Source organism: Rhinatrema bivittatum, chromosome 3 (assembly GCF_901001135.1).
Source record: "Rhinatrema bivittatum chromosome 3, aRhiBiv1.1, whole genome shotgun sequence".
Classification (NCBI taxonomy): domain Eukaryota; kingdom Metazoa; phylum Chordata; class Amphibia; order Gymnophiona; family Rhinatrematidae; genus Rhinatrema; species Rhinatrema bivittatum.
In genome coordinates, this window is record NC_042617.1 from 290,563,283 (window position 1) to 290,589,320 (window position 26,038).

The window sequence follows — 26,038 nt, forward strand, 5'->3', positions numbered from 1 at the left end:
GCCTGCGGCCAGACCTCGCACTCTTCCTGATTGCCCCCTTCACTCCCCCACTGCTTTTGCCAAGGTTCCTCTGTACTTATCCCAGGCCTTCTTGAATTCCAATACCGCCCCCACCATCTCCTCTGGGAGTTTGTTCCATGCGCCCACCACATGTTCAGGCCAATGCAATGCAGCGCGCTCAGCCCAGCGCGCAGCTTGCCGGGTGGCTGGACGCGCTAGAATAACTCCCCATGCAATAATGGGATTAGAGCGTCCAAGCCAGCACGTAGCTAATAGTGCTCACCCCACGTAAATGCCGTGGTGAGGCTATCAGCTACTACCCGATGCAAAAAAAAAAATCACCATGCGCCCGGCTTGCAAGTTTTAACGCCAGCCCCGGGGATGGCGTTAAATCTTCACGCCTTCCAAGCCGCCACCAAAAAAAAAAAAAAGCCCAAAATACTGCTTTTCTGTGGTTCCTCCCACTTAGTATCAACCACAGCAAACAGCATAAAAAAAAAAATAAAATCTTGAGGGCGGACAGATTAGAAAATGGACTCTCAATTTACCAGTGTCCGTTTTCCTAACCCGTGGCTGTGTGCGGGCGAGGAAACCGCACGCTCATTATCCCCAGCGCGTCCTTTTTGGCGCGGCAGCTCATTTGCCTATTGCGTCAGGGGCCCAGGAGAGGGAGATGTGCGTGCATCGAAAGAACACGCACCCAGTTTGGACTCATGCTTTTTCGTGCTTGATATTGCATCAGCCTGTTTCTGTGAAAGAATATTTCCTCCTCAGTCTGGCCCCTCTGAGCCTCATATGTTCTAGAGTTTCCTTTCCAATGACAAATGTTTACTTCTTGTGCATTATTCGTGCCTTCTATGGGAACATTATGGGGATCTGGCATGGGAAACTATTTACCCCCAACCCACAACACGACAGACTTTTTGCCTGTTACTCACGCTCCATTTCTGGGGGTCCCAGGCCAGAAACCAGCCCGTGAAAATGGGGGGTTCAAAGCCCTGCTTAATGATCAATATGGGGGTGTCAGCGTCTCGGCCGCTGGGGTGGGTGCGGAGGTACTCCTGCGCCGTCACCAGCGCTTCTTTCTTCTCAACTTCATTGGCGTCCATGCCGATCCAGAGAAATATCTGAAAAGCAGAGCGTGAGAACTGAAGGACTGCAGAGCCACGCCTACAGCTGCTGGCGCCTTTGGTAGTTAATAAGCAGAATGGAAAAAACACAAACGTTACCAAATGTGGTATTTTTTTGGAGGGAACAAATCTGCATGCAACCTCAGTCACAAACACTCCAGCAATCTAATCCCAAATCTGCTGCTTTGGGCCAGGTGTACTAAAGAACGTTTCTCATAGACATAAAACGAGAAATATCCCTTCAGCACGTCTGATCTTTTATCTCCTGCCACCTCCATTCTAATCCCCAGATGCCTAGTTGTCTGTCTGCACTGAAGGCATCATACAGATCATTTAAGTAACCCTTGGTTAAATGTTTCCTGGTGGATGAATGACTTGCAGAGGGACAAGTGAGTTCACCTCAGGCCTTGACCCTCCTCCCCATTCCTGAATGTCACAAACTGCAGGAGAGTCACACTGTGGATATCACTAGAATATCACTGTTAAACGTATTATTTACAAACGAAAAACAATATTGGCTATAATACTTCTTTATGCTGGTCTTCAGAGCACTTTTAAACCTACTGCAATGAAGATTTTCAATTGGCTTTAAATCTCACTTCTATCCCACACACCCTGTCCACCCTCCTCTGCCAGGCCTGAATTTACTCACAAGCGTACTACGATTGTGTTTAGGGTAGCAAAACAGAGGAGCTGGCAAAATTCTTGGCCTCCACTATTGCCCTGCAGGCTTCCAATCCCACCCTTAACCACCCCCACTCTCCTAGTTGTCTGATTTCTTTCCTGCCATAATTCCCCCTCCGCATCCCCACTGAGTCCTCTGATTCTTTACCACCAGCAACGCCCAACCCCCACCCCAATAAGATGCCAGTGCTAGCACTGCTGTTCTGGTGGGGACTGTCAGCCCTCAAACATAGACCAGAGTGGGACGGGGCCACCGTGTTGCCTGTGAGAGCAGGGCCACGGGCTGACAGTTCCCACCAGAGCAGCAATGCCAGCACTGGCTTCTGAGGTCAGCAGGGGAGCAGTAGGAGGAAAAGAATTTGGGGAAAGGATCGGGTTCCTGAGAGATAGTGATCTACATGGCACTCTGTAGCCAGCTCACCTGGTCCCAAGTGTCCAGCAGCATGACATCACCCTCATTAAGATCGTCCTGGTTGAAGTTGGTCACCTCACTCACTAGGAATCGGCCTGTCTTATTGGAGCACTCAAAAAGACGAGGGTGAAAGTCGGGCACTTCCTGTTGCAGTCTACAGAAAACACGAAAAGGGGGGGGGGGAGGAGGTTTATTTTTGAGACTTACCAATGATGGCAGGTCACCAAGGGCAGGCCGAGGTAGTCCTGGTTTTGCCCAGTTGCATGCAGGGAGACGTGGTTCTAGATTCAGGCAATCATTGAAAGGTCACTGTTTCTATGCATTCACTTCAGATGGGCAGAAGACGATTGGCACATGTAAGAGGATTTTATTCTCACTTTAATGCTGCTGTTATACAGAGACCAGTAGGCCTTGATCTCGGGAGCTTCTATAATTCACGAGCCCCCAAGCCACAGAAACTACTCACGAGTGAGCAGTGAGAATAAAACCTGTCTCCAAAGCAGTACTTTGTTTAAATGACTGTCGCATGAACTCTATAACGTCACTGCTTCAGGCTGACCTGGTTTTGGCTGTCACTGTCAGACTGCTTTGCAATGTCTTGAATCACCGCCAACACTGGATTTCAGCTCATTTCCACCAATCAAACCAAAGACATACACAATCCAGCCTGGCCAATTCAATTTGCGATTTTTATCTGCTTCTTATGCAGCCTTATTTGGGAGGGAACTGGTATCACCATTTAAAGGTGTTAGAGCAATAACTCGAATTCATAAAGCCCCTTTCACCTCCATGGTAAACAAATACGCTTTACAATTTAACCTTTAGAAACAAACACACAGCCACCTCCAGGATGCACAGCCTGATAGCATTATTCCTTTAAGCCAGTGCTTCTCAGCCTTTTGTTAATATTTCGTGGCGCACCCTCATGCTTGCTCCATCCTCAGGGAGGCAGAATCGAATCTTGCACGATTCTCACGCCCTCTCCCTCCCATCGGCAGGAGACGAGCAGCACTCTTTGTGTGTGAGGCCAGTGAGTCCGGCAAGATTACAGGGCCCCACGCATTCAAACATCAGATTGAAACTGGCAGAGGAGGCACAGGTAAGAAGCTCTGCTCTCCTGCCAGCAGGAGAGAGGAAGGCAGGGCAAGGTTACCAGATTTCGGGTGGGTCTTGGTTCCCTGAGTGCTAGCACTGAGTAAGCTGTTCATTTTGGTGGTGACTGGGTAGGGGGACAGGGTCTGGTGGACTGTCTCCACAGAAAATTGTACTGATCCACTCTCAGAATATACCTCAAAGAACATTCTATATATTTTCTTACCACAAAATTGTTATGCTTGGCAGTCCACAGCCTGTTCCCGTGAACCACCACTCTCACCTCCAAGGCTGGACCAGCCACAACCCGCTCCAGCATGTCAGGATGCTGATGTCTCCTCCTTTGATACAGCCGCATAATGCCATCTCCTGCCAGCAGACAAGGATGCTAATGACTCTCCAAAGGCATGCACACCAATGCGGTGATATTTAAAGGGCCCACGGCGGGGAAAACCCCCATGGCGCCCTTAGATCACATCACACAGTGCTTCCTATAAAAGGCCAGCCCAGACGCTTACCCGATGCCTCAGCAACAGGTCTAGCTACTGCCTGGTAGTGCATGTTGCTTCCCAGCTGATCCAGCCTTTCTTCAATCTTCGTTCCAGCCTGTCTCCAGCCTCCATTCCAGCCTCTGATCCAGTCTGTGCCATTCTTCGTTGCCCGCTTGTTCCAGCCCTTGCCTGCCAGCCCATCTGTCCCTCTTCCTTTCCTTTGGATGGATACCTGGTTTTGATCTCTGCCTAGACTTCGGGTATCCCTGACCACTGTCTGCCCCTGACCTCTGCTTGGACACTGGATACACCTGACTGCCGCCTACCTTCAACCCTAGCTGACATTGGTTTTTCCCCATCTGTCATCAGCAGAGACCCACCTAAGTCCTGCCAGCATCGGCACCCAAAGGTTCAATCTAAGGGGAATGTGGGCTGCTATAGGTGAAGGTCATGACCAGTTTCTGTTTCGCCTGGGTCCGCCTGCCGACGGTGAGAACCTGCAGGGCTCCTCCCTGCAGGTAGAGTCAATATCATCTTGGCCCAAGGAGCCACAGACTCAGTTTGCTGAGGCCATGGACTCAGAGGACTTCACTTCAGGCCATCCCTGGCATAGCCCTCAGGCTGCAAGACCAACAAGGTGGAGCTCCTGGTCACAGCAATGGACTGGCTCACCACTCACTTGGATGCCCTGACCATGCCAGCTGCCATGCTGCCAGTGGTGCCAGTACAACTGCCTCCTCCAGTGCTTGCTCAGCTGGCTCCCCAATTGCCAGCTCCTCCTCTGTATGCCAGGGATCCTAAGCATTGTTGGGAATTTCTCAACCAGTGCAGGATGCACTTCCAGCCACAGTCTCTGATCGTTTCTCCAAGATGGCGACGATCATCCCATTACTGGATCTTCTTTCTTCTCCAGAGCTGGCACATCTTTTATCCTCCATGTGTTTTGCTTACATGGCTTATCAAAGCACATACTATCAGACAGAGGAGTTCAGTTCACTGCAATGTAGTGGCACTCACTCTGCAAAATATTTGGAATCACACTCAACTATACAATGGCCTACCACACACAAGGAACGGGCAAGCAGAACTTATGAACCGAACCCTTAAAATCTTTTTCCATTCCTATGTCAATGAGCACCAGAACAACTGGGCCGTTCTCTTGCCTTGGGTTGAATTCTCCCATAACAATCACATCATTTCCGCAACTGGCTCTTCCCCTTTCTAGCTGGTCTATGGGAAACAACTTCTGCCTCCGTTACCACTACCCATGACAGTTCCTTCGTCTGCGGCTCAACTCTCATCCCAGGAATTGAATGGACTATGGCAGGGGTCGGGAACCTATGTCTCGCGAGCCAGATGTGGCTCTTTTGATGGCTGCATCTGCCTCGCAGACAAATCTTTAATAAAAAAGTAAAAATCTTAACAAAACCCCCCACCCTCCTGACGGCCCCCAAGACCTCCAAAATTAATTTACTACAACCCCCACCCTCCTGACCCCCCCCCCCCCCAAGACCTGCCAAAAGTCCCTGGAGGTCCAGCGGGGGTCCAGGAGCGGTCCGGGAGCGATCCCCTGGACTTGGGCTGTCGGCTGCCAGTAGTCAAAATGGCGCCGACGGCCCTTTGCCCTCACTATGTCACTGGGGTCGACCAATGGCGGCGGTAGCCCCTGTGACATAGTAAGGGCAAAGGGCCGTCGGCTGCCAGTAATCAAAATGGCATCGACTGCCCTTTGCCCTGGGGAATTGTGTGGTGGCGGCCTGCCGGCAGGCAGGCATAACTTTCACAATAAAGGTAGAGGGGGGTGTAGATAGGGCTGGGAGAGTGGGTTAGGTAGGGGAAGGGAGGGGAAGGTGGGAGAAGGCCAAAGGAAAGTTCCGATTTCAGAGCAGCCTCGGAGGGAACGGGCAGGGCTCGGTGCACGCAAGGTGAACAAATGTGCACCCCCTTGCGCACACCAACCCCGGATTTTATAAGATACGCACGGCTACATGCGTATCTTATAAAATCCGGCGTACTTAGTTTTATAAAATCTACCCCATAAAATGGAGGCTTTGAGCCGCTGGTTGGCAGTGAGGCTGTCTGGTGAATGAATACCCTTCAGGTGTGTGTCTGTGTCTGTATAAAGAGAAACCTCGTGGGCAGTTTACCAGCCTCTTACATTAGGAACATTGGATATGTCTGATGATACTGAAGCCTCTCATCTATCTGTAAGATACAGATAAAATTATTTTCCATGCTCATTATTCCAACAATAGAAACCTAACTAATAATATTTGATGCATGGATTATATACATAGTTTTGTTTGTCTTGTTTGTGAATCTTTTGATGGTTATAAGTTTTAATATGTATATAACTAATTTTGTACCCTGCCTAGAACTGTAGACAGAGCAGGTTATAGATTTTTATAAATAATTAAAGTTCATGATGCCAGGATCCCCATACTGGGTCTGACTGAGCTGGAAACCCAAGGGAACAGGAGGAAACCACTGGATCAAACAAAAACTTAAAATCAAAAGCCCCCTACATTTACCAGGGTCTCCCAGCTCGTGGTGTTGTGCTCAGGGTGAGAGCGCACTTTGTCCCCTTGGCCCTAGGTGCCGAATGGCCTGGCTACAGCACTGCCCCTCCTGTGCTTTCCCCAGCCCAGCCTCCTGCCTGGAGCACAGGGCTCTTTTCTGCTGTGCTATATGTCTGCTTGGAGAGTCGCTGCCCAAGCTTCAGATATCTGTGCTGCATGATGGACCCGGGACTCTGCTGAGGGCAGAGGAAGAGGGAGACATTCAGAGCTACAGTCAGGCCAGATCTGTGGGGAGAAATGCAAAAGGTGGTGAACGCTGGGGGGAGATGAGGAGGCGCGCAAATTCTTGGGGCAAAGGGCATTAGGACACAGGATGTGGACATGGTACTATGCACTGCTGCTTCTACCAGCCAGGACTGAAGAGAGGATTACGAGGACAAGATGGGACAGCCTTAACCATGAGTCCTTGCACACCCACAGACTTTGTACCTGCCATCATAAAGCACCTGCGGACATTTCAAAATAATCCCAGCATGTTGCTTCTTGGTTTCACCCTTCCCCTTAAAGCCCTCCCCACACACATAATTAAAAATTATGCATTAGAATACATGAGAAAGAACAAAGTCCAGTCTCATGAGGCAAAAATATCACTTACAACATGTATATTAGAGTTACACATTCTACTGTGGTGCCAATCCTGCAAAAAAGACACTTGTGACCCATATGGTATTCTATCTATTGTAATGCATGTTGAGTATGGGCTTGGCTCTGAGAGAGCTAAGAGTATACTAAATTACAATTTCAATACAGTAAGCCTACCATACCAAAACAGCATTAAATGCCAACACTCAAAAAGTAACAATCCTACCTGTGAAAAGACAACACTGCAAAATATTACACCAGGTCCTAGAACACTAATACACCTTCTGTAGGAAAACAGAACAAGCCAAGGTACTACAGATCCCTACACAGCAACAACAAGCTAGCAGAATCCTTCATCTTAGTTATACGTGTAGAACACAAAGACTCACAAATACAGAATAAAGAGACCATAAAATATAAATAGAAACATGCAGACAAAAAGTGAACTGGAAACCACAACAAGCCAGACTCTGTATTCAGTGCAACAATGGAACAATAGAAACATCACCATTCATCATAAATCAAAGTATAAAATCAAGAAACATAAAACAACAATCACAATAGTAAAACCATACCAATAAAAATAATAAATATTTCAAACAGCTGATGAATAGAACATTCAATAAGTAAAAACTCATAAAACTTTTTCAAACATCAATAAAATATTTCAAAACAGCAGACACATCAAATAACACCCAATTATTAAAAAATATAAGGATATTTTAAAAATCCTCTGCTTTCCATACCTGGGAACTTGATTTCCATATGCCCTGATACTGTATTGGATTAACAGGGGGAAAGTAGAGGGTTGTTGCACACAAAATTTCACCTCTCTGTTTCCCATGCTCAAACTCATGCACATACATATTCGATTTCTGCAATGCTCAATCTCATTCACACACACACACAGACACGTAAACACTCGCTCTCTGCCTCATTCAATTTCATGCATACACATGCACGCGCACTTGCTCTGCCATGCTCAATCTCACACACATGCGCACTCATTCTCTGCCATACTCAAATCATACATGCACATATAGACTCTTACTTGCTGCCATGCTCAGTCACACACAGACACATGCACTTGCTCTCTAACATGCTCAATCACACACATGCGCTCTCTCTCTGCCATGTTCAATCACACACTCAAATGCTCTCACTGTGCCATTCTCAGTCACACAAACACCCACACATACACACACCTCTCACTCTTGTTTCCCCGCTCTGGAAGCACAAGGAGCAGGAGCAGTAGCAGCCTCCATTCCCAAGGCCCACTAGACCCTCCTTCTAGCCTCAAGTCAGCACTGTTCCTGCTCCTGATTGAAGCTGCATCTTCTGGCCGGTGGGCTGTGCTGCTCCTTCTGCTTCTGATTGTGAGGCAAGAGTGGAAGACTACTACTCTTCTGGCAGGAGCGGCACGCTGCTCCAACTGCTACTGGAGGGGAGACCAATGCATCTTCTTCCCTGTGACAGGCTGTGCTGCTCTTCCTACTCATGACTGGAGCAGTGGAGGCCGATGTTTCTTCTCTCGTCCCCGCAAGGGTCGGGGGGGGGTGGACGTGCCTTGTTCATTGCAACTGCAGCTGTTTAGGGTGGGACTGCGGAAGTGTCGAGTCTGCTGCAAATGCTCCGCTAAAATATTTCACTTACTGCCCCCTCAGATGCCAAAGCAGCCATGATCAGAATGCGGGTAAGGTTCTGTTCAGGCCTTGGGCCTTCAGCAAGTAGGATCATAGTAGGCCTAAATGGAGACATTATAAATGTTACATCTTATCAAAAATTTCCTGACTGCAAGGGGGGGGGGGGGGCGGGTTGTGCGCAGACCACTTGAGCGGCAGCGTTGATATATTTGTTCTGATTTGCTCCTTCCCTCTTCAAGGAAGGACCGGAGAGGACGGGGGACACCAAGAGTATGTGCAGCAGTTCATCTTCTCCTTCCGGGTGTGGCAGAGCTCTTGAAGACCAAAGGTTGTATCAGGAGAAGGTGAGGCACCTTGTCAGCCATGGCTATAGGTGCTCCGTGGTGATTGGTGTGTATAGCAGTGGCCATATTGGCCACAGGCTAGCTGTCAGGGCTGGGTAGCCCTCTGCTGGTTCCTAGACTTAGCCCTCCGGCCACTCCGAAGCCCTTTTGGACTGATGACCAGGAACAGCGAATGAGTGAGCTCCTGTGCTGCTGCACAATCTCATGGCAAGGCCCATGCCAATGGCAGGCGAGCACGTCCTGACATGAATCAGACAGAGTCCACGAGTAGGTACGAAGGCAGGATGTACAGCTGAAGGCTTGACAAAGACCAGCTGAAGCAGAGAACTAGCAAGGGCAAGGCTGATAGCTTGAGACAAGGCTGATGGCTTTGCACAATGCACGGATGAACAGGAGCAGAACTGAAGACTAGAACCAGGCTGAGCTGGAGACAGGAACCAAGCCGAACTGAAGAACGCAGCAGCAGAGTTCAACAGAAGGCAAGCGAGATCTAACACAATCCGAAGTCAAGGCAGACAGCAAGCGAGGAGAATCCAGTAACCAGTGTACCATCAAGGCAGGCTGAATCCAGAACAGTCTGAGGTCAAGGTAGGAAGCAAGCAGGCAGAATCCAAAAAACCAGGCACACAGTGAGCAAGACAAGAACCACAAACAGGCTAAGAAACTTGTCGCTAAGGCAAAGAGTCCAACTTCAGGCAGGCTAAGTAGTCTGGAATGTGTGGCATCGTCATCAGGGCGAATACCCAGCTCGCCCTCCAATGCGCACAGAACCGTGTGTGCCGATGCGCATGTATGCCTGTGCATTCCTTCCCTGGCTCTTAGGCGTGTACATGTCAGGGTGCTCCCTGCCGCACATTGAGCATCCAAAGCCGGGGAGTTGGGGACGGCAGCAGGATTCTAACATTAGCTACTGCACTGAGGAGGGGAGTGGAGGGGCTGGAGCAGGAAGCAGAGGTTTTTCTCTGCCATTCGCTGCAGCTGTGGGGATTATCTCCTCCTGCCACTCCCTTCCAGTCTTCTGCATTGCTGTCTGCTTGCTGTGCGAACAGGAGGGTGGGCTGGAGCAGCAAGCAGGAGAGTTGGGGCACTGTCCAACAGAATCAGGGCCGGAGCCCAGGAAGGTGGATCATTCTGGGGATACCTGAACCTTTCTCTTCATCTTTATTAAAATATATGAATCACTTAAGTGGAAAAGTCCTAAGCAATGTACAAAATTGTCACATACACACTGTCAAATGAAAACATAAAACCAAAAGGAATAAAATTAAAATAATAAAATGGACAAAACAGTATTGAGCGAAAAAATAAAAAAAAATACCTGCTAGATAAAATGTTACAAACATGCCTGTCTAAAAAGTTGAGTCTTTAACATTGTCTTAAAAAGATTTCAAATTTTCTTCTTGATGCAAAACTTCAGAAAAGAATTCCAGAGTGACGGGGCTGCCACTGAAAATGAGCTAAGGCAAGGCGTGCCTGTTTAAGTGATGGAACATAAAAAAAAAACCTCGTTGGAGATGATCTTAAATTTCATGTGAGCTGGTGAACTCGCAAGATGGTACAGGCCCCAGAGGTCAAATTTTGGCGCCAACAGTTTAAAAACCGTCATAGCAACCTTGTAATGAATATGCTGCTGGATGGGCAACAGTGAGCCAGAGATGGGCAGATCAGCGAGCACTGAAGCAGTGTTCTCTTCGGTTTAAACTGGAGATCATATGGGCAGCAGATTTTATCAGGAGCTGCAATGGTCTCAATACTGAAGAAGGCAAGCCCAAATAGATGCAATGACAAAAGTCAATAAGGGGCAAAACAGAAGCCTGTACTAAAATACGAAATCATTATCATCAAGCAGACATTTTAAACTGAAAAGAACACGTAACTTGTAAAACCTTGAACAAATTATGGGTTTAATGTGTGGACAGAAAGGCAAACTTGAATCAAGCTGGAGACCGGGGCAGCTAATGCAGGATTCAGTTGGAAACACGGTATCATTAATAGGGATGTGTTTAGGCTGGAAATCTGAGAATTCTCTCTGAATCAACAAAAAACTTGTTTTGCCTAATGACAATTTATTAAAAGAAAGCCATTTATGGATAGCGGATTGGCAAATGTTCAAAAGGATCTCTGTGGCTGCCCATGTATTTTGGAGACGGACAAAAATGTGAATGTCGCCTGGGTAAATGTTATAGCCTGCACAAAGATTGGAAAGAGTTTTACAAAAAGGGGCGATGCAGATATTTAAAAGAAGTGACGACCCTTGGGGAACACCCACGTTCATGGGTGCCCACAATGAAGTTTGGGGTTTTCCATTGAGACCTGAAAAGAACATTCAGAAAGGAATGAGCCCGACTTCCCCAGGGCGTAACGGTGTCGCTCCCCACACACCGACTGAGAGGCGCAGCTTTAAGCTCCCAAAAGTTGTGATCAGAGCTGGGAGCGGGAGGAAGGTGATCTTGTTCCCCATCTCCCAAAGAACAGAAGAGATGTGAGTAAAAGGTGGACCCGGTACTAAGAAAGGTCTCCTGTTTCTGGACCAGGAGTTAGGAGCTGATACCTTTTATCATTGGCATAAGGGGATTTGCCTCCCAGCAGCTCCCAAAATTCCACAGACTCCTGTCCTTCTGCCAGGGTTTCCTCGGCACCGCTGGACAGCATCCCAGCCAGCTGCTTGGCCATCTCTCGCTCATCGCCACTAGAGCCCTGGAAGGAAAGCAGGAGAGGGGGCTGATTACACTGCATATACAGAAGGAACTGATTGCACAGGGCTTTGTATCATTTTTACATGACAATGGGAGCTAAAGTGAGTTGTGATATAATAAACCTCTTTGTGTAGTGCACCAGGATAAGCTTCCCCTACCCCTTTCACTCTACTCCCTTCTATCACATCAGTAAGCCAATAGTTAAAGCAGTGGGCTGAGAATCAGGGGAAACCGGAGATCAAATCCCCCTTCTTCCGCTGACATATAATGTGACCTTGGCAACTCATTTCACCCTGCATTGCCCTCAGGTAGGGCCTGATTCACCAAGTCCTTTTTTTCCATTCTGTGTTTATGGAAAAACAGCTTAATAAATCAGGCTCTTAGATTGTAAGCCCTCTGGGAAGAGGGGCCCTACCAATTGTACCTGAATTTAATTTGCCTTGAGCTCAGGTTTGGAAAGGCTTAATAATTAAATCTAAACTCCATTAAAAAAAAAAAAAAAAAAAAAAAAATCGCCATTCTCACAGGCACTCGTTCAGCAGCGCCCTCTAGTGGTCATGAGAGTGGGATGCAGCTTCTCAGAACCTCTTGCAGTACTGAGCACAGCACTACATTCACTAGTTAAAATCCCTAAATTTATTTTTTTTTACGCTGCAACTGCATGGGCACTGACCTGCAAATCTTAAGATGTGTGCCTAACCTCTGAGTGTCACTGTAAGGGCAGTATAGGACCCTCTCTGCAGTACACCTCCCAGCTGTGCACCAGATGTGACTATGTGGCACTTGATTTGCTCAGTAATTTCAGGGTTTTATCACCACTGCCCTCCAAGTTCTACACACACACACACACACTATGGGGTAGATTTTCAAATACCGCGAATAGGCGTACTTTTGTTGGCGCTCCAGGCGCCAACAAAAGTACGCTGGATTTTAGTAGATACGCGCGTAGCCGCGCGTATCCGCTAAAATCCGGGATCGGCACGCGCAAGGCTATGGATTTTGTATAGCCGGCGTGCGCCGAGCAGCCTACCTCCGTTCCCTCCGAGGCCGCTCCGAAATCGGAGCGGCCTCGAAGGGAACTTTCCTTTGCCCTCCCCTCACCTTCCCCTCCCTTCCCCTACCTAACCCACCCGCCCGGCCCTGTCTAAACCCCTCACTTACCTTTGTCGGGGGATTTACGTCTCCCAGAGGGAGACGTAAATCCCCGCGCGCCAGCAGGCCGCTAGCGCGCCAGTACGCGACCTGGGGGCGGGTCCGGAGGGCGCAGCCACGCCCCTGGACCGCCCCAGGCCATAGCCACGCCCCCGAGCCCGCCCCCGGAACGCTCCCGATACGCCCCGAAAACGCCGCTGCGCTCGGTCCCGCCCCCGACACGCCCCCCTCCGAAAATCCAGGGACTTACGCGAGTCCCGGGGCTCTGCGCGCGCCGGTAGGCCTATGTAAAATAGGCTCACTGGCGCGCAGGGCCCTGCTCGCCTAAATCCGCCCGGATTTGGGCAAATTTAGGCGAGCAGGGCTCTTAAAATCCGCCCCTCTGGGAGAACCCTAACACTTCCACGCTAGTGCCTGGCACGGGCCAGGCCATCTCACCTTGCCATACCATAGGAAGTACTGTTTGTGCGTCTTGAGAAGGAAGACGTCGTTGGAGTTGAGAGAAGAAGCGAACGCAGGCACCTCCACTGCCTTGGTGTTGGAATGGTCCGTGCCATGGATCTGGAACAGCCGGACCGGAGGCTCTGGCTCTGGGTTCCCTTTCCTTGAAGTCCCACCCTAGCCATAACAGAAAAAGAGAACACAGGCATGCACTACTGAGCGCCAGAATCCCTAGAGTCACAAAGCGACACCCAGAATAAACCATGTAAGGCAATCAAGTAACTCAGTCATGGAGGAAAGCCATCGCTAACCCTGGGATCTGCCAAGTACTTGTGACCTGGATTGGCATCTGTGGGAGACAGGAAGCTGGGCTCTATCTACCCTGGTCTGATCCAGCATGGCTAATACTTACATTCTTATGGAGCACTCATGTAACAATGAGACCTTCAGGCTTATGCCTGTCATATTTACTGCTCAAAGTCATTACTTTTGCTTTTTTTTTTTTTACACACTTTGTTACTATAGAGAGTAATTGGAACAGAAAGCTCAACCTGTGACTCATTCCTAAAATTATGTCAGCAGATGTTTTCCTTATATAATGGCATCAGCTCAGAGCAGAACAGTGACTCAATGATTGATTTCTTTTGTCAGAAGGTTGCACATTCAAGTCCCAAGAATGCAAACTAGAAATTGACAGAGTGTGTGCCACTGGGGAGAGATGGCGAGAACGTGGGACCCTTGCCGCGTGTGTTTCATAGGGAAGTGATATGAAAAAGGACTGAAATAGGGAAGTAAGATTACATGCTGGGACACTGATGTCCTTAGCGTGCAGGCTCAGCATACAAAAAAGATTCTGAATACTTTTGAGGATGGAAGTCACACACCTTGAGAAATCCCCTTGCTTTATTTAACTTTGTTTTTGGGGTTGGTTTTTTTTTAACATTCTTGTATTTTGCTCATAATGAAACATTATCTTTCTAAGCAAACTACAGCAGGTAAGAACACTGAACAGTAAGTAATGTCAGTACAAGACAAACCTCATAAATACATTTAATAATAGCATTCTCTAAATGACAATCAATCATTAATTAAAATGAACACAATTAAAAAAAAAAAAAAAAAGGTAGCCATCAAGAAATATAAGAACATGCTTTCTGAAAATTATCAGACCTTAAATTTTCCCTAAAATGTTTATAATCATGAATGTCTCGAATGCAATCAGGAAGAACATTCCACAGCATTGGTCCTACAAAAAGAAGGCTTGTTAGGTGAATGTCCTTAATAGAAGGGACAATCAGCAGATGTTTATTAGTGGAACGGAAGGTATGACCAGGTACGTATGTTACTAACAAAGTAACTAAATAACTGTGTCTTTCACATTGCAGAATTTTAAATTACAATAGACTAACACTGTTAAAACAAATGCTTGGACCAAGTTTCAGAAGTCATTTTTTTTCCAAAGGAATATATTTATGTCGCTTAATCAATCGAAGTTTATAAAAGGAGATTTTCACCACATTCCTTATCTGAGATTTTAATGAGAACTGGGAGTCTACAATAGCTTCTACATCTCTGACTTCAGTAGAAAAGAAAAAGGTATTGGAAGACTGTTAACCAGTAAACCAGGTAAACCTACCTCAAAGATGACGAGCTTGCCTTTGAAGATGGCCATGAAGTGACGGGGCTCCTTGCCCATTGCCACTCGCACCTGCATGGGTTGCCCGTTGAAGTCCTGGTCCAGCTGCACAGCCAGGTACGCGGAGGCTGCCAGTTCATCCTGGGTAGCGTGACGACCCTGGCAGAAGAGATGGGAAAAGAGGTGGTGTTGAGCAGGTGAGATTGGGGACTAGTTATACCCACTCATGCCACAGAGGCCACGGCACAGCCTCAGCTCCCAAGAACGGGTCAGGCTCAGTAAAGCTGTCCAAGGTGAAGCTGGATATACCAATGTTAATTCCTTATGCTTTGCATTTCTTTTAGCTTTCACCTTTTTAATAAAGATTGGAAAGATCTGGAGCTGCAGTGTGCTGGCACGTGGGATGCAGTAGTAGGGAATACAAAAATCAAGAGTTGCAGAAGCTCGACAGCAGAGCAGGAACTGACTCGGCACAATGGGCCAAGCCTGTTTCTGAAATGTTGCACATTTGCACTGCTGCACTACATGGGCAATCAGATACCAGAGATTTTCAGACTTCCATTTTACCCATTCTGACAGAGTTCCACCAAACGTGTAGTAAAAGTGTATCAGAAGAGCCTCGGTGGAAGATCTGAGTTTGATGCCCAGGCTGGGCTTCTGCTCCGTTGGTTCAGCCAGAGTTGGGGATGTTGCAGAGGCAGCACTGACAACCCCTGGTGGGGCAAGAGAGGGAAGCCCAGTCTTTTTTACAACAGCGCCACCTAGTGACCAGACTTAGGATCCACATTAGCTGAAGTTCAGAGGGAGCTGTGGTCTGTAATCCCTGGCTGGGGACTATCGCTGCAATGGCTGGGCTGAGGCAAGAGGAAACTGTAAAAATAGGGGAAATATCCCCCAGTAACTGCAAACAAAGGCTCGTGGCACTACAGCCCATCAGAGGCTGGTCCTGACTGAGCTGGAAACCCAAAGGGGCAGGAGGTCACAACAAAGAAGTGTCTCAGTCTCTGGGAAGCTGGCCACCCACTCACCTGCCAGATGTAGAGGATATAGTGAGCTTTGCGGCTCACTTCATAGGTGTATAGCACAAGGTAGCAGTCCCCGCCATAGAAGAATCCAACCCACTCAGCTTCTACCGGAACCAGCTCCAGGTTTTCAATCCTCCAGACCTAGCAACAGGCGCAGAGAGAAGTCATGGGGTTAGCATCAATGTCTCTTTCAGGCCATAGCAGACAATGCCCAGCTGCCACCAACACCTTGAGACAGCAGTACCAGGCAAATGTATCTTTAGATACGTAAGAGCAGTTAAAATAATTTAAGAATCTTATCTTTTTCATACTTAAGGTTATTTCATTCCTTAGGAGATTGTGTATGTACTACCAGACAGCTTAATCACTTTCAGTGTCATGAATCTAGGTAAATTGGGAGTGGAGCTTTACTGATCATCATCAGAGCCCCATGCAGACATCCCCCACTGATTATGTGTAAAGCAAGAATAGAGCACGGACAACTGAAGAAGGGACCTGGGCAAGATTTAAAAAAAAAAATGATTGCACACCCTTTTATCTTAAATAAGTGTGTGAGCGTAAGAAATCAAATATATTTAGGTAAAAAAAAATAAGAGAGCCAGGAATAAGATCCCAGGAAGCAAAAAAATGAATATTGATATTTGAAAGACTCTAACTTATCCTCTGCTCAATAATTATACCAAAAGTTCAGAGTTGAAACCTCATCCAGTTTATTAAACTACAGCATATAATAACCTACCAGCCCATCCAAAGCATGAAACAGGCAGGCTTATGTGACATCAGAGGATGGGTCAGACCAAGGGTCCATCAAGCCCAGCATCCTGTTTCCAACAGTGGCCAATCCAGGCCATAAGAACCTGGCAAGTACCCAAAAACTAAGTCTATTCCATGTTACCATTGCTAATGGCAGTGGCTATTCTCTAAGTGAACTTAATAGCAGGTAATGGACTTCTCCTCCAAGAACTTATCCAATCCTTTTTTAAACACAGCTACACTAACTGCACTAACCACATCCTCTGGCAACAAATTCCAGAGTTTAATTGTGCGTTGAATGAAAAAGAACTTTCTCCAATTAGTTTTAAATGTGCCACATGCTAACTTCATGGAGTGCCCCCTAGTCTTTTTATTATCTGAAAGAGTAAATAACCTGTTCTAGACCTCTCATGATTTTAAACACCTCTATCATATTCCCCCTCAGCCGTCTCTTCTTCAAGCTGAAAAGTCCTAACCTCTTTAGTCTTTCCTCATAGGGGAGCTGTTCCATTCCCTTTATCATTTTGGTTGCCCTTCTCTGTACCTTCTCCATCACAACTATATCTTTTTTGAGTTGCAGCAACCAGAATTCTACACAGTATTCAAGGTGCGGTCTCACCATGGAGCGATACAGAGGCATTATGACATTTTCCGTTTTATTCACCATTCCCTTTCTAATATTTCCCAACATTCTGTTTGCTTTTTTGACTGCCGCAGCACACTGAACCGATGATTTCAATGTGTTATCCACTATGACGGCTAGATCTCTTTCTTGGGTGGTAGCTCCTAATATGGAACCTAACATTGTGTAACTATAGCATGGGTTATTTTACCCTTTATGCATCACCTTGCACTTGTCCACATTAAATTTCATCTGCCATTTGGATGCCCAATTTTCCAGTCTCACAAGGTCTTCCTACAATTTATCACAATCTGCTTGTGATTTAACTACTCTGAACAATTTTGTATCATTTGCAAATTTGATTACCTCACTTGTCGTATTTCTTTCCAGATCATTTATAAATATATTGAAAAGTACGGGTCCCAATACAGATCCCTGAGGCACTCCACTGCCCACTCCCTTCCACTGAGAAAATTGTCCATTTAATCCTACTCTCTGTTTCCTGTCTTTTAGCCAGTTTGTAATCCACGAAAGGACATCGCCACCTATCCCATGACTTTTTACTTTTCCTAGAAGCCGTCTGAAATTTCATTTTTGAGTTCCTTCAGAACCCTAGGGTGTATACCATCCGGTCCAGATGATTTACTACTCTTCAGTTTGTCAATCAGGCCTACCACATCTTCTAGGTTCACCGTGATTTGGTTCAGTCCATTGGAGTCATTACCCATGAAAACCTTCTATGATACAGCTATCTCCCCAACATCCTCTTCAGTAAACACTGAAGCAAAAAAATCATTTAATCTTTCCACGATGGCCTTATCTTCTCTAATTGCCCCTTTAACCCCTCGATCATCTAACGGTCCAACTGATTCTCTCACAGTGTTGCGACCGTCGGTCTTTGAAGGCTTCGCCCTGCCTACCTCTCACTACTTGCGGCTCCTCCCGCTCACCTCAGACTACTGGCTGCTGCGGCATCTGTTTGCCGTCCTCCCTGGCGTTCCCGGACTAGCTTTGGTGCTGCCTCCTGCCATGCTTCGCCAAGGTACCTTAGGGCGTGCGCGCGCACACCGCCCTCATCTTTATTTCCACGTTGGCGCGAACCTCAGGGGCGTCCCCCTGATATGACGTCACGCTGCCCGGATGTTTAAGCCCTGTGAGCTGGTGGAGCTTCCACTAGTGCTGCTTTCTGAAGGCGGGGGTAAATAGAATGTCACTTGACTATTCTCAGCCAATAGGGATGTAGGAAATGGTTCACGGGTGCATTAACCATGACTTCGGTTCTTGGTAGCCATCTTGTTTCTTACCTCCAGTTTCCCACTCCCATCATCCACCATCCTCTCTTGGGCAGCCACCTCTGGTTTGGCGTGCAGCACACTGGCATCAAACCTCTCCTGTGAGACTTTAGCTGGAAGAGGAGGTAGCACATGTGTAAGTGATCAGCGCTCATTTAGAGATAGAGTTTTAGACTAGAGTTACCAGTTATGGTTTATTTGTTTGTTTTCAGAGCATGCTGATTCAGTCCTAGTTTTATACCCCACAACATGTGTGGGCTTGGAGATCTGGGTTCCATTTGAAGCACAAGACTAAATCTCCATTATTGCAATGGGGTGCAGCCCGCACTGCATCGGCCAGCTTGAACTAATTAAACTAGCTGCTACCCATCCTTTGTACAAGGAGACACTGACATATTTTCGGGGCAGGAGGTGCAGATAAAATTCTGCCAAGATTGGATTCCACTCCCTTCCCACCACCTAAAAAATTATGGGCCCGATGTACTAAGGTGGGCTCAGCAGAGCACAGTTTTACCCACAGCTGTGTGCTCGGTTTTTATGCACAAATGTTACTCCCGATGCAGCAAGGAATTTTGAGCAGAAAAAAAAATGTGCTTCCTGCTTAATGCCCTCGCATAGAAATCCCATGCTAATGAAGCCATTAGCTATTACCCCCCAATGCAGAGAGGGGGCGCTGCTTTAACTCAAGATTTTATTAGCAGTCAGTAAAGTTTCCAGCGACTGTGTTAGTCTATGGGTAGAAGCACGATCTTATGTGCAGAAAATATGATTTGTGCATAGAAACCATGTTTTCTGCAAATAAAATATGATTTATGCACACAAAATCACGTTTTTCTGTGTGCTAAGCCTTTTCTCTGCGCACATTTTCTGGCTTGTGTGCATTTTTCAACTCCTGATGCATTAGCATACCATTAGCTTATTACATCGGGAGTTAAAAAAAAAATAGTTTATGCATTAAGAAAACTGTGCACTGAATTTCAGCGCACAGTTTTAATACTCAAGTAATTACATCAATCGGCCCCGATATTTGGTAAATCTAGTTGCCCAACGTTCGTCAGCATCCCTAATTACTCAAGTTTCACGGCACCTTCCTTCACGGGAGTGAAACTGAGAAGCCATCTATAGTGCAACAGTGCCACCGTGTGGCCAAAGTGGAGACTCCAATTGTGCGTGTCCCACCTATACCAGGACTGAGGGATCTCTTGGCATTGCTGCACTCTTTCCATCTCATTCTTAGGCCTCCTTTGGCCTGTCCTAATATATTTTATTGTGTATGTCCTATTGTACACTATAGATAGAGCAGGTTTAAAATGTTTTAAATAAATAATTTACTTCATGAATAAATAAAAAATCAGAAAGATAAAGGTGGAGTCATTGATTTTGCTTGTTTTCACTGTTGGCCAAAGAAGTCTAAAAAAAAATAAATAAATTATTATATGTTGCACTGCAACTTTCTGTGACCAAGTGTGTTAATATAAAAATAAAGACTATTAAACAGTTTGGGGGCTGTATCACTGCTCTAATCTTTCCTTGGGATTTTCATTTAAGAGCATCAGCAAATCTGAGTACAATTTTGCCCATCCTTACAGTTCACTGAGGGGCCCCCGATGATATTTATGGAGCTTCATAGTGCAAAATCCACTTTACCAATTTTACTGACGCTATAGGTCTTCCCCAGCCCTGTTGCCTGGTCCTTCACTGTCCACTTCTGGAAAAGCTGCTTAAACATGGCGGATTCGGCACCATCGTTCATGGTCTCCACATTAGTACTGCGGGGGTACGCCTTCATCTTTATAAATTCCTGGATCCCCAAAACACAGCGCAGAGAACAAGAGTCAGCAGGAGTAAGAAGCTATAGCCTCCCCTGTAGAAGATCCATTTAGGTAGAACAGAAGGTTAGTCAGATTCTAATTGGTTGCCTATTGCTTTTAGTGGGGGGGGGCTAGGCTACCTGTTGACTTACCAGTGCTTTGGACATGGCCGTCTGCTTCTCGGTCTTGGTTGCCCCTTTTCCTTTCCACACGTAGATCTTGGTCCCCCCCTGATCCAGAATGTAACAGTCCTGAAGGAACCAGAGATGGTTGTTTAAAATCATGGTTGTTTAAAATCATGAGAGGTCTAGAACGGGTAGATGTGAATCGGTTATTTACTCTTTCGGATAGTAGAAGGACTAGGGGACACTCCATGAAGTTAGCATGGGGCACATTTAAAACTAATCGGAGAAAGTTCTTTTTTACTCAACGCACAATTAAACTCTGGAATTTATTGCCAGAAGATGTGGTTAATGCAGTTAGTATAGCTGTGTTTAAAAAAGGATTGGATAAGTTCTTGGAGGAGAAGTCCATTACCTGCTATTAAGTTCACTTAGAGAATAGCCACTGCCATTAGCAATGGTTACATGGAATAGACTTAGTTTTTGGGTACTTGCCAGGTTCTTATGGCCTGGATTGGCCACTGTTGGAAACAGGATGCTGGGCTTGATGGACCCTTGGTCTGACCCAGTATGGCATTTTCTTATGTTCTTATGTTACCGAGGGGCCGGGAGATCAGCAAGAGCAGGAACATGGAAGGAGACTTACCATGGATATCCCCACCCAACCCCAGTTGCAAGCACTGACAAAGAGTGTGAATCACTTCAGCACAGTATCACACATCGACTCAACGCCATCGCATACACCCCACCCAACCCAGTGCAAGCATGGAAACCGAGCAAGCATCAGTTCAACACAGTGCGCACACCAGTTCAACAGAGGGCACTGCATTAACCCTGATCACGGACAAATGCCTCAGGGAAGAATATAAAGGCTTTTGGAGCTTAGGTGTACACAAGCGTGCATTTATGCAGGGATAAAAGAGTCACTTTCCAGGTTGGGAGCAGGTGTGGTAGTAGGTAGGTAGGTGTAGGTAGCTGTAATGAGGCATGCAAGTAGAAATGCAACACTTACATCATGGTTCAGCAGATCCTGGACCAGAGGTCTTGTGGCCACTTCTTTAACCTGCATTTGTCCTGCGGAGTCCGACACACTGAGCAAAGAGAAATGATATCAATCATTTCAGGAAGCGGGCAGAGCATTGGCCATTCAAACACAATCCCAGTTCACTGACCCCATGCGAGGGGGTCTCACTTACTGATACAGTGTGAGGTTAGCTTTCTGCTGCTGGTCAGCGACCTCGTCAGGTGTGGGGGGACTGAGCTGCTGCTTCCTTTCCCCCAGCATGTTCACCAGAACCTTCATTAGCTCCGGGGAGGCTCGTTCTGCATCCCCTTCCACCACCCCAATCTCCGCCCGCCCGCCACGCTCCCGGTCACGGATGTCTTTGGCAAGCAGCATTCCCTAGGAATAACACAAGAGCAGGTCACAGAGGAGAGCCGCCCTTTAACCCCCAGGTGGAGGTCAGCGTATGGTGGAAAGGAGACGTGCCGGTGCCTCAGGCTGGAGCCATCTCTGGCAGACATACCTTCAGTCTCTCTGTGGTGTTGCTCTCTGGTCCGTTCCACTGAATAATGACTTTGCCCAGGTCCAGCAGGAACACATCTCCCAAGTTAAAACTGTTCCAGCTCATCTCCTCCTGAAAAAAGGAGAGCGATGGGAGGGGTAGTTAAGGCAGCACCCACCCAGGAGGGACGATATTCGTTTCCGATCATGATGCGGAAGCAATTGCAGCCACAGAGACTCAAGCGCAATGCAGCAGGACCTGGATGAGCTAGGCCGGTGATCGCAAAGTCATGATGGGGAAAGCAGCCCCGGGAACGTTCGGGGCCAGGAGGGAGCCTCCTCCCCAAAAGCAGCACCTACCTCTGTGGCTGTCACGCTTCTCTTGCCCTTCACGTGCAGGAGACGCTTCACGTCGTACGTGTTAGTCTCCACGTGCTTCATGCCCGAGGCTACACCTCCTTTCTTGTAGCTGAATAGACAGGGAGAGAGTCAGCAGAGTCAGATTCTATGACTATTGCAAATAATCCCCCTAGAGTGGCACCCCAAGAGGGGGGATGCAACAGGGCAAATTAACTTTTTATTAACGAGCTACTCATTTGGGTGGTTTCATTCTGACCAGCAAAGGGTCAAAGATCAGCACTTAGGAACGGGCAAAGGCAAAGTACCTACTCCTGATCTGAACTAAAACAGATCAAGAGAATGTTTTAAAGACCAAATGTGGGGGAAAGGGTCCAGACCAGCCAGTCCTCGGGTCCCTGGAGCCACGGGCGCCATGAGGAGTGACGTTTTCAGGCGCGCATGTGATAGGGTTACCAGATGGCTGGAGGGGGAGCAGGGACAGGCTGAGCCACTCCTGGTCTTACCTCCATTGCATCTAAGAAAAGCAGAAGCTGCAATGGGACTGACTTAGCCTGGCCTTGATGACCTGGACCCGTCTGATTACCTTGGTACCGTACGTCGTACGTCTCACTCACATAATGCCTTGCTTGAAGTAGCCTTTGAAGGAGTCTGACTCATAGCCCTGGACCTCTCGGTGCTGCACGGGGCTTCCTCCCAGGAAGTCGTCAAGCTGGGTGGTATAGATGGCCGCAGAACCCTGCTCATCCTGGGAGGAGTCCTTTCCGATCCAGTAGTGGATGTCATAGGACAGGGTGTTGCCTGACTTCCTGGTCTGTGGTGTTTTACAAGACAGAAGGGCACAGCGGAGTGAGGAATCCAGCAGGGACGGGTCATTGAAATAGAGTGAAATGGCAGCAGATGAAGACCAATTCACTTATAGGGTCTTCCCAGCGGTCCTCCTCGCTCCCTTTCTATCCCCCTGGGTAGATGAGCATACAGAATCCAAACACCCAAAACAATACCAGCAACCCCCATGCGCTCTGTAGGCAGGCATGTCCAAACCATGGCCATTGTTGTTAATGTTATGGCTGTTCCATGCAAGCTCTCTCTGCTTCCTGGACGCCCGCTGGCTTATACCTGTCCCTCTAAACTTTACTTACAATGTGATGGAAGATAAAGACCACTGGGCCAATCTAATCTGCCCAATTTTCTTCCTGGTGCTATGCCATAGACCCATTGATTTCTATCTTTCTTCTCACTTCTTTGCAATTATGGTCCTTCTCTGCTTATCCATGCATCCGCCACCCTTTCCCTGAAGAAATATTTTCTAATGTTGTTCTTGAATCTACTCCTTTGGATGGAACCTTGTACCATGACCCCTTATTCTGCAGCATTCTTTCCTATGCAAAAAATGTACTTCCTGTGCATTATTGATATCTAGTAGCACTATAGAAATGATAAAGAGTGGGAATAGTACTACCCTTCTGGTGTTTAAAATGTCTCTGCCATGTTCTCTCTGTATCTCCTCTCCCCTAGGCTCAGGGTTTCCCAACTTTTTCAACACTGAGGCACACCTGCACTCATAAAATTGTTGTGGGGGGACACCAGCCTCCATGAAGCAGGCAGGACGGACATGGACAAAAGAAGAGCTAGGAAAACCCTACCAAATTTTAAAACAAAGGCAGAGACAGGTATGAACCTGTTCCCTCTACATGCAAATTCAGGAGAAGGGGGGAAAGCAGCGGGCTGTGGCCAGCCACTCACACTGACTGCCGGATGTGGTTGCCACAGCTGCTACTCCCAATGCTCTGTAAACATTCCCCCCCCCCCCCCCCATTTCATTCAGGCTGGAAGGCTGCCACAATGAGAAGGTGCTGTGTACATTGCTGTAAGGAACCACAGGGTTTTGAACCCTGGGCCCTTGCGTGGGGGGTGGGTGGGCTGGGAGCCCTGCCAGGAGAGCTATGCTAGCTTGGGGGTACGGGGCGGGGCTAGGCCTGGAGTGTGGTAATTAATGAGCAGCATGCAGGGCAGGGATAACCAGGCCCAGTGACTGTGAGTAAACTCACTCCAGTTCCCCAACTGGGCTTAAGGAATAGCCTCAAGCAAGTGCCATGGCTAGCACTTCTCCTGATTACTTGCAGTGAGTGTTGGACTAAAGCAGTACCAGAAGGACTGTTAGCTGGTCTGGGTCTCTCTCTCTCTCTGCTAGCGGGTCAGGGAAACTGTGCCTTTTTCCTATGTCGGGGAGTTTTCCCCCCAACCTACAGCCGTAAGTCAGGAAGTATTTGTTTGTTTTTGCCTTGGTTTCCAGCATTAAAGGACCCTTGTGAGCACTGCTAGGTGGACTGTCATGGGGGGGGTTTTTTCTTTTCCTTCCCGCCAATTTTGTGGCTGCACGAAGCGGGGCCTGGTTCTCCCTGCCCTGCATGCTGCCGTTCGTTAATCGCCACGCTCCAGGGCTCGGGCTGCAGCGAGGAAGAGAAAGCACACACACCTTTCTCAGAAAGGAGCTCCTACATGTTTAAGGCGACTCCTGTTGCCGTGAGGTGCTGAGGACAAAGCCCAGGCCGTGGTGACTCTTCTGTGGAAACAGCCGATCAGGTCTAAAGGCCCTGGCACACTGTTTGGGGAACACTGCTCCAGGGTAGGCGCATTTAGGCCCTCGAGTCTCATCTCACAGGGCTTTTGGTGCAGACCCTGCCCCGCTCTGGTTGCCTCTGTGTTGCCTGCCCCCTCTCTATGGCCTCCAGAACGGGTCACAATATTCCAGATGAGCTCTCACCAAGCACTTGACCATTCCTTGAACTTTCTTAAGATTACTTTTCACTCTCTCTGGCTCCTCAGGGGGAGGTCCACTCTGTTGCAGATCTTAGTGCCGTCTGCAAAAAAAAAAAAAAGCAAACCTTTCCTTCCTACCCCTCTCAATCTCACTCTCAAAAAATACTGAAGAGAACAGGTCTCTGAGGCACTCCACTACGCGCCCTTCTTTCCCCAGAGGGAATGCCATTAACCAACTACCCTCTGTTGTCACTCATTCAACCAGTTTCTCACCCAGCCTGCCATCTTAGGAGCCAGCCTCAGTCTGCTCAGTCTATCTATGAGCCTCTTGTGGGGGACAGTATCATAGGTTTTGCAAAAAAAAAAAATCCAAGCACCCCCACCATCCAGGGCATGCCACTGATCCAATTCTCTGGTCACCCAATCAAAGAAATCCATTAGATCTCCCTTTGGTAAACCCGTACTGTCTCAGACCCTGCATCCTGCTTGATTCAAGATATTTCACCATCCTGTTGTTTAGCAGATTCTCTATTAATTTACCCTCCACCAAGGGGAGGCTAAACCAGCCTGTAATTTCCCACCACCTCACCATTCATATGAAGAGGGACAACATTCACCCCCTCTCCTATCCCACGGAACAACTCCTGTCTCTAAGGATCTACTGAACTGATTCTCCGGTGGACTCGTCAGAACCTCTCTGAGCTCCACTGAACACCATAGGATGTGTCCCATCCAGCCCCATGGCTCTGCCCACTTCAAGTTTCCTTAATTCTGTTCCATCCTTGGTGCAGCGTCTATGCCACTCCCAGATGTATTCCTGCCAGCACTCAGCGGCCCTCCTCCAATCCGTTTCGTGAACACTGAACGGACATATTTGTTCAGCATTTCTACTTTTGCCTTATCGTCC

General features: G+C 47.7%; 1 protein-coding gene across 3 annotated transcripts in view; it reads right to left on the minus strand.

The window, feature by feature from the left end:
- Positions 1–26,038, minus strand: part of AVIL (advillin) — an 80,296-nt gene that overhangs the window by 16,784 nt on the left and 37,474 nt on the right. For all 3 annotated transcript variants that reach the window (XM_029594935.1, XM_029594937.1, XM_029594936.1), the window contains 14 exons: positions 22,986–23,182; positions 22,372–22,480; positions 22,034–22,144; positions 21,704–21,909; positions 21,520–21,598; positions 20,538–20,636; positions 20,222–20,375; positions 18,587–18,687; positions 15,911–16,048; positions 14,883–15,041; positions 13,244–13,423; positions 11,509–11,654; positions 2,236–2,380; positions 939–1,127 (listed from right to left, as the gene is read on the minus strand). In XM_029594935.1, coding sequence (XP_029450795.1) covers positions 939–1,127; positions 2,236–2,380; positions 11,509–11,654; positions 13,244–13,423; positions 14,883–15,041; positions 15,911–16,048; positions 18,587–18,687; positions 20,222–20,375; positions 20,538–20,636; positions 21,520–21,598; positions 21,704–21,909; positions 22,034–22,144; positions 22,372–22,480; positions 22,986–23,182 — 2,013 coding nt within the window. The remainder of the gene's footprint in view (positions 1–938; positions 1,128–2,235; positions 2,381–11,508; positions 11,655–13,243; positions 13,424–14,882; positions 15,042–15,910; positions 16,049–18,586; positions 18,688–20,221; positions 20,376–20,537; positions 20,637–21,519; positions 21,599–21,703; positions 21,910–22,033; positions 22,145–22,371; positions 22,481–22,985; positions 23,183–26,038) is intronic.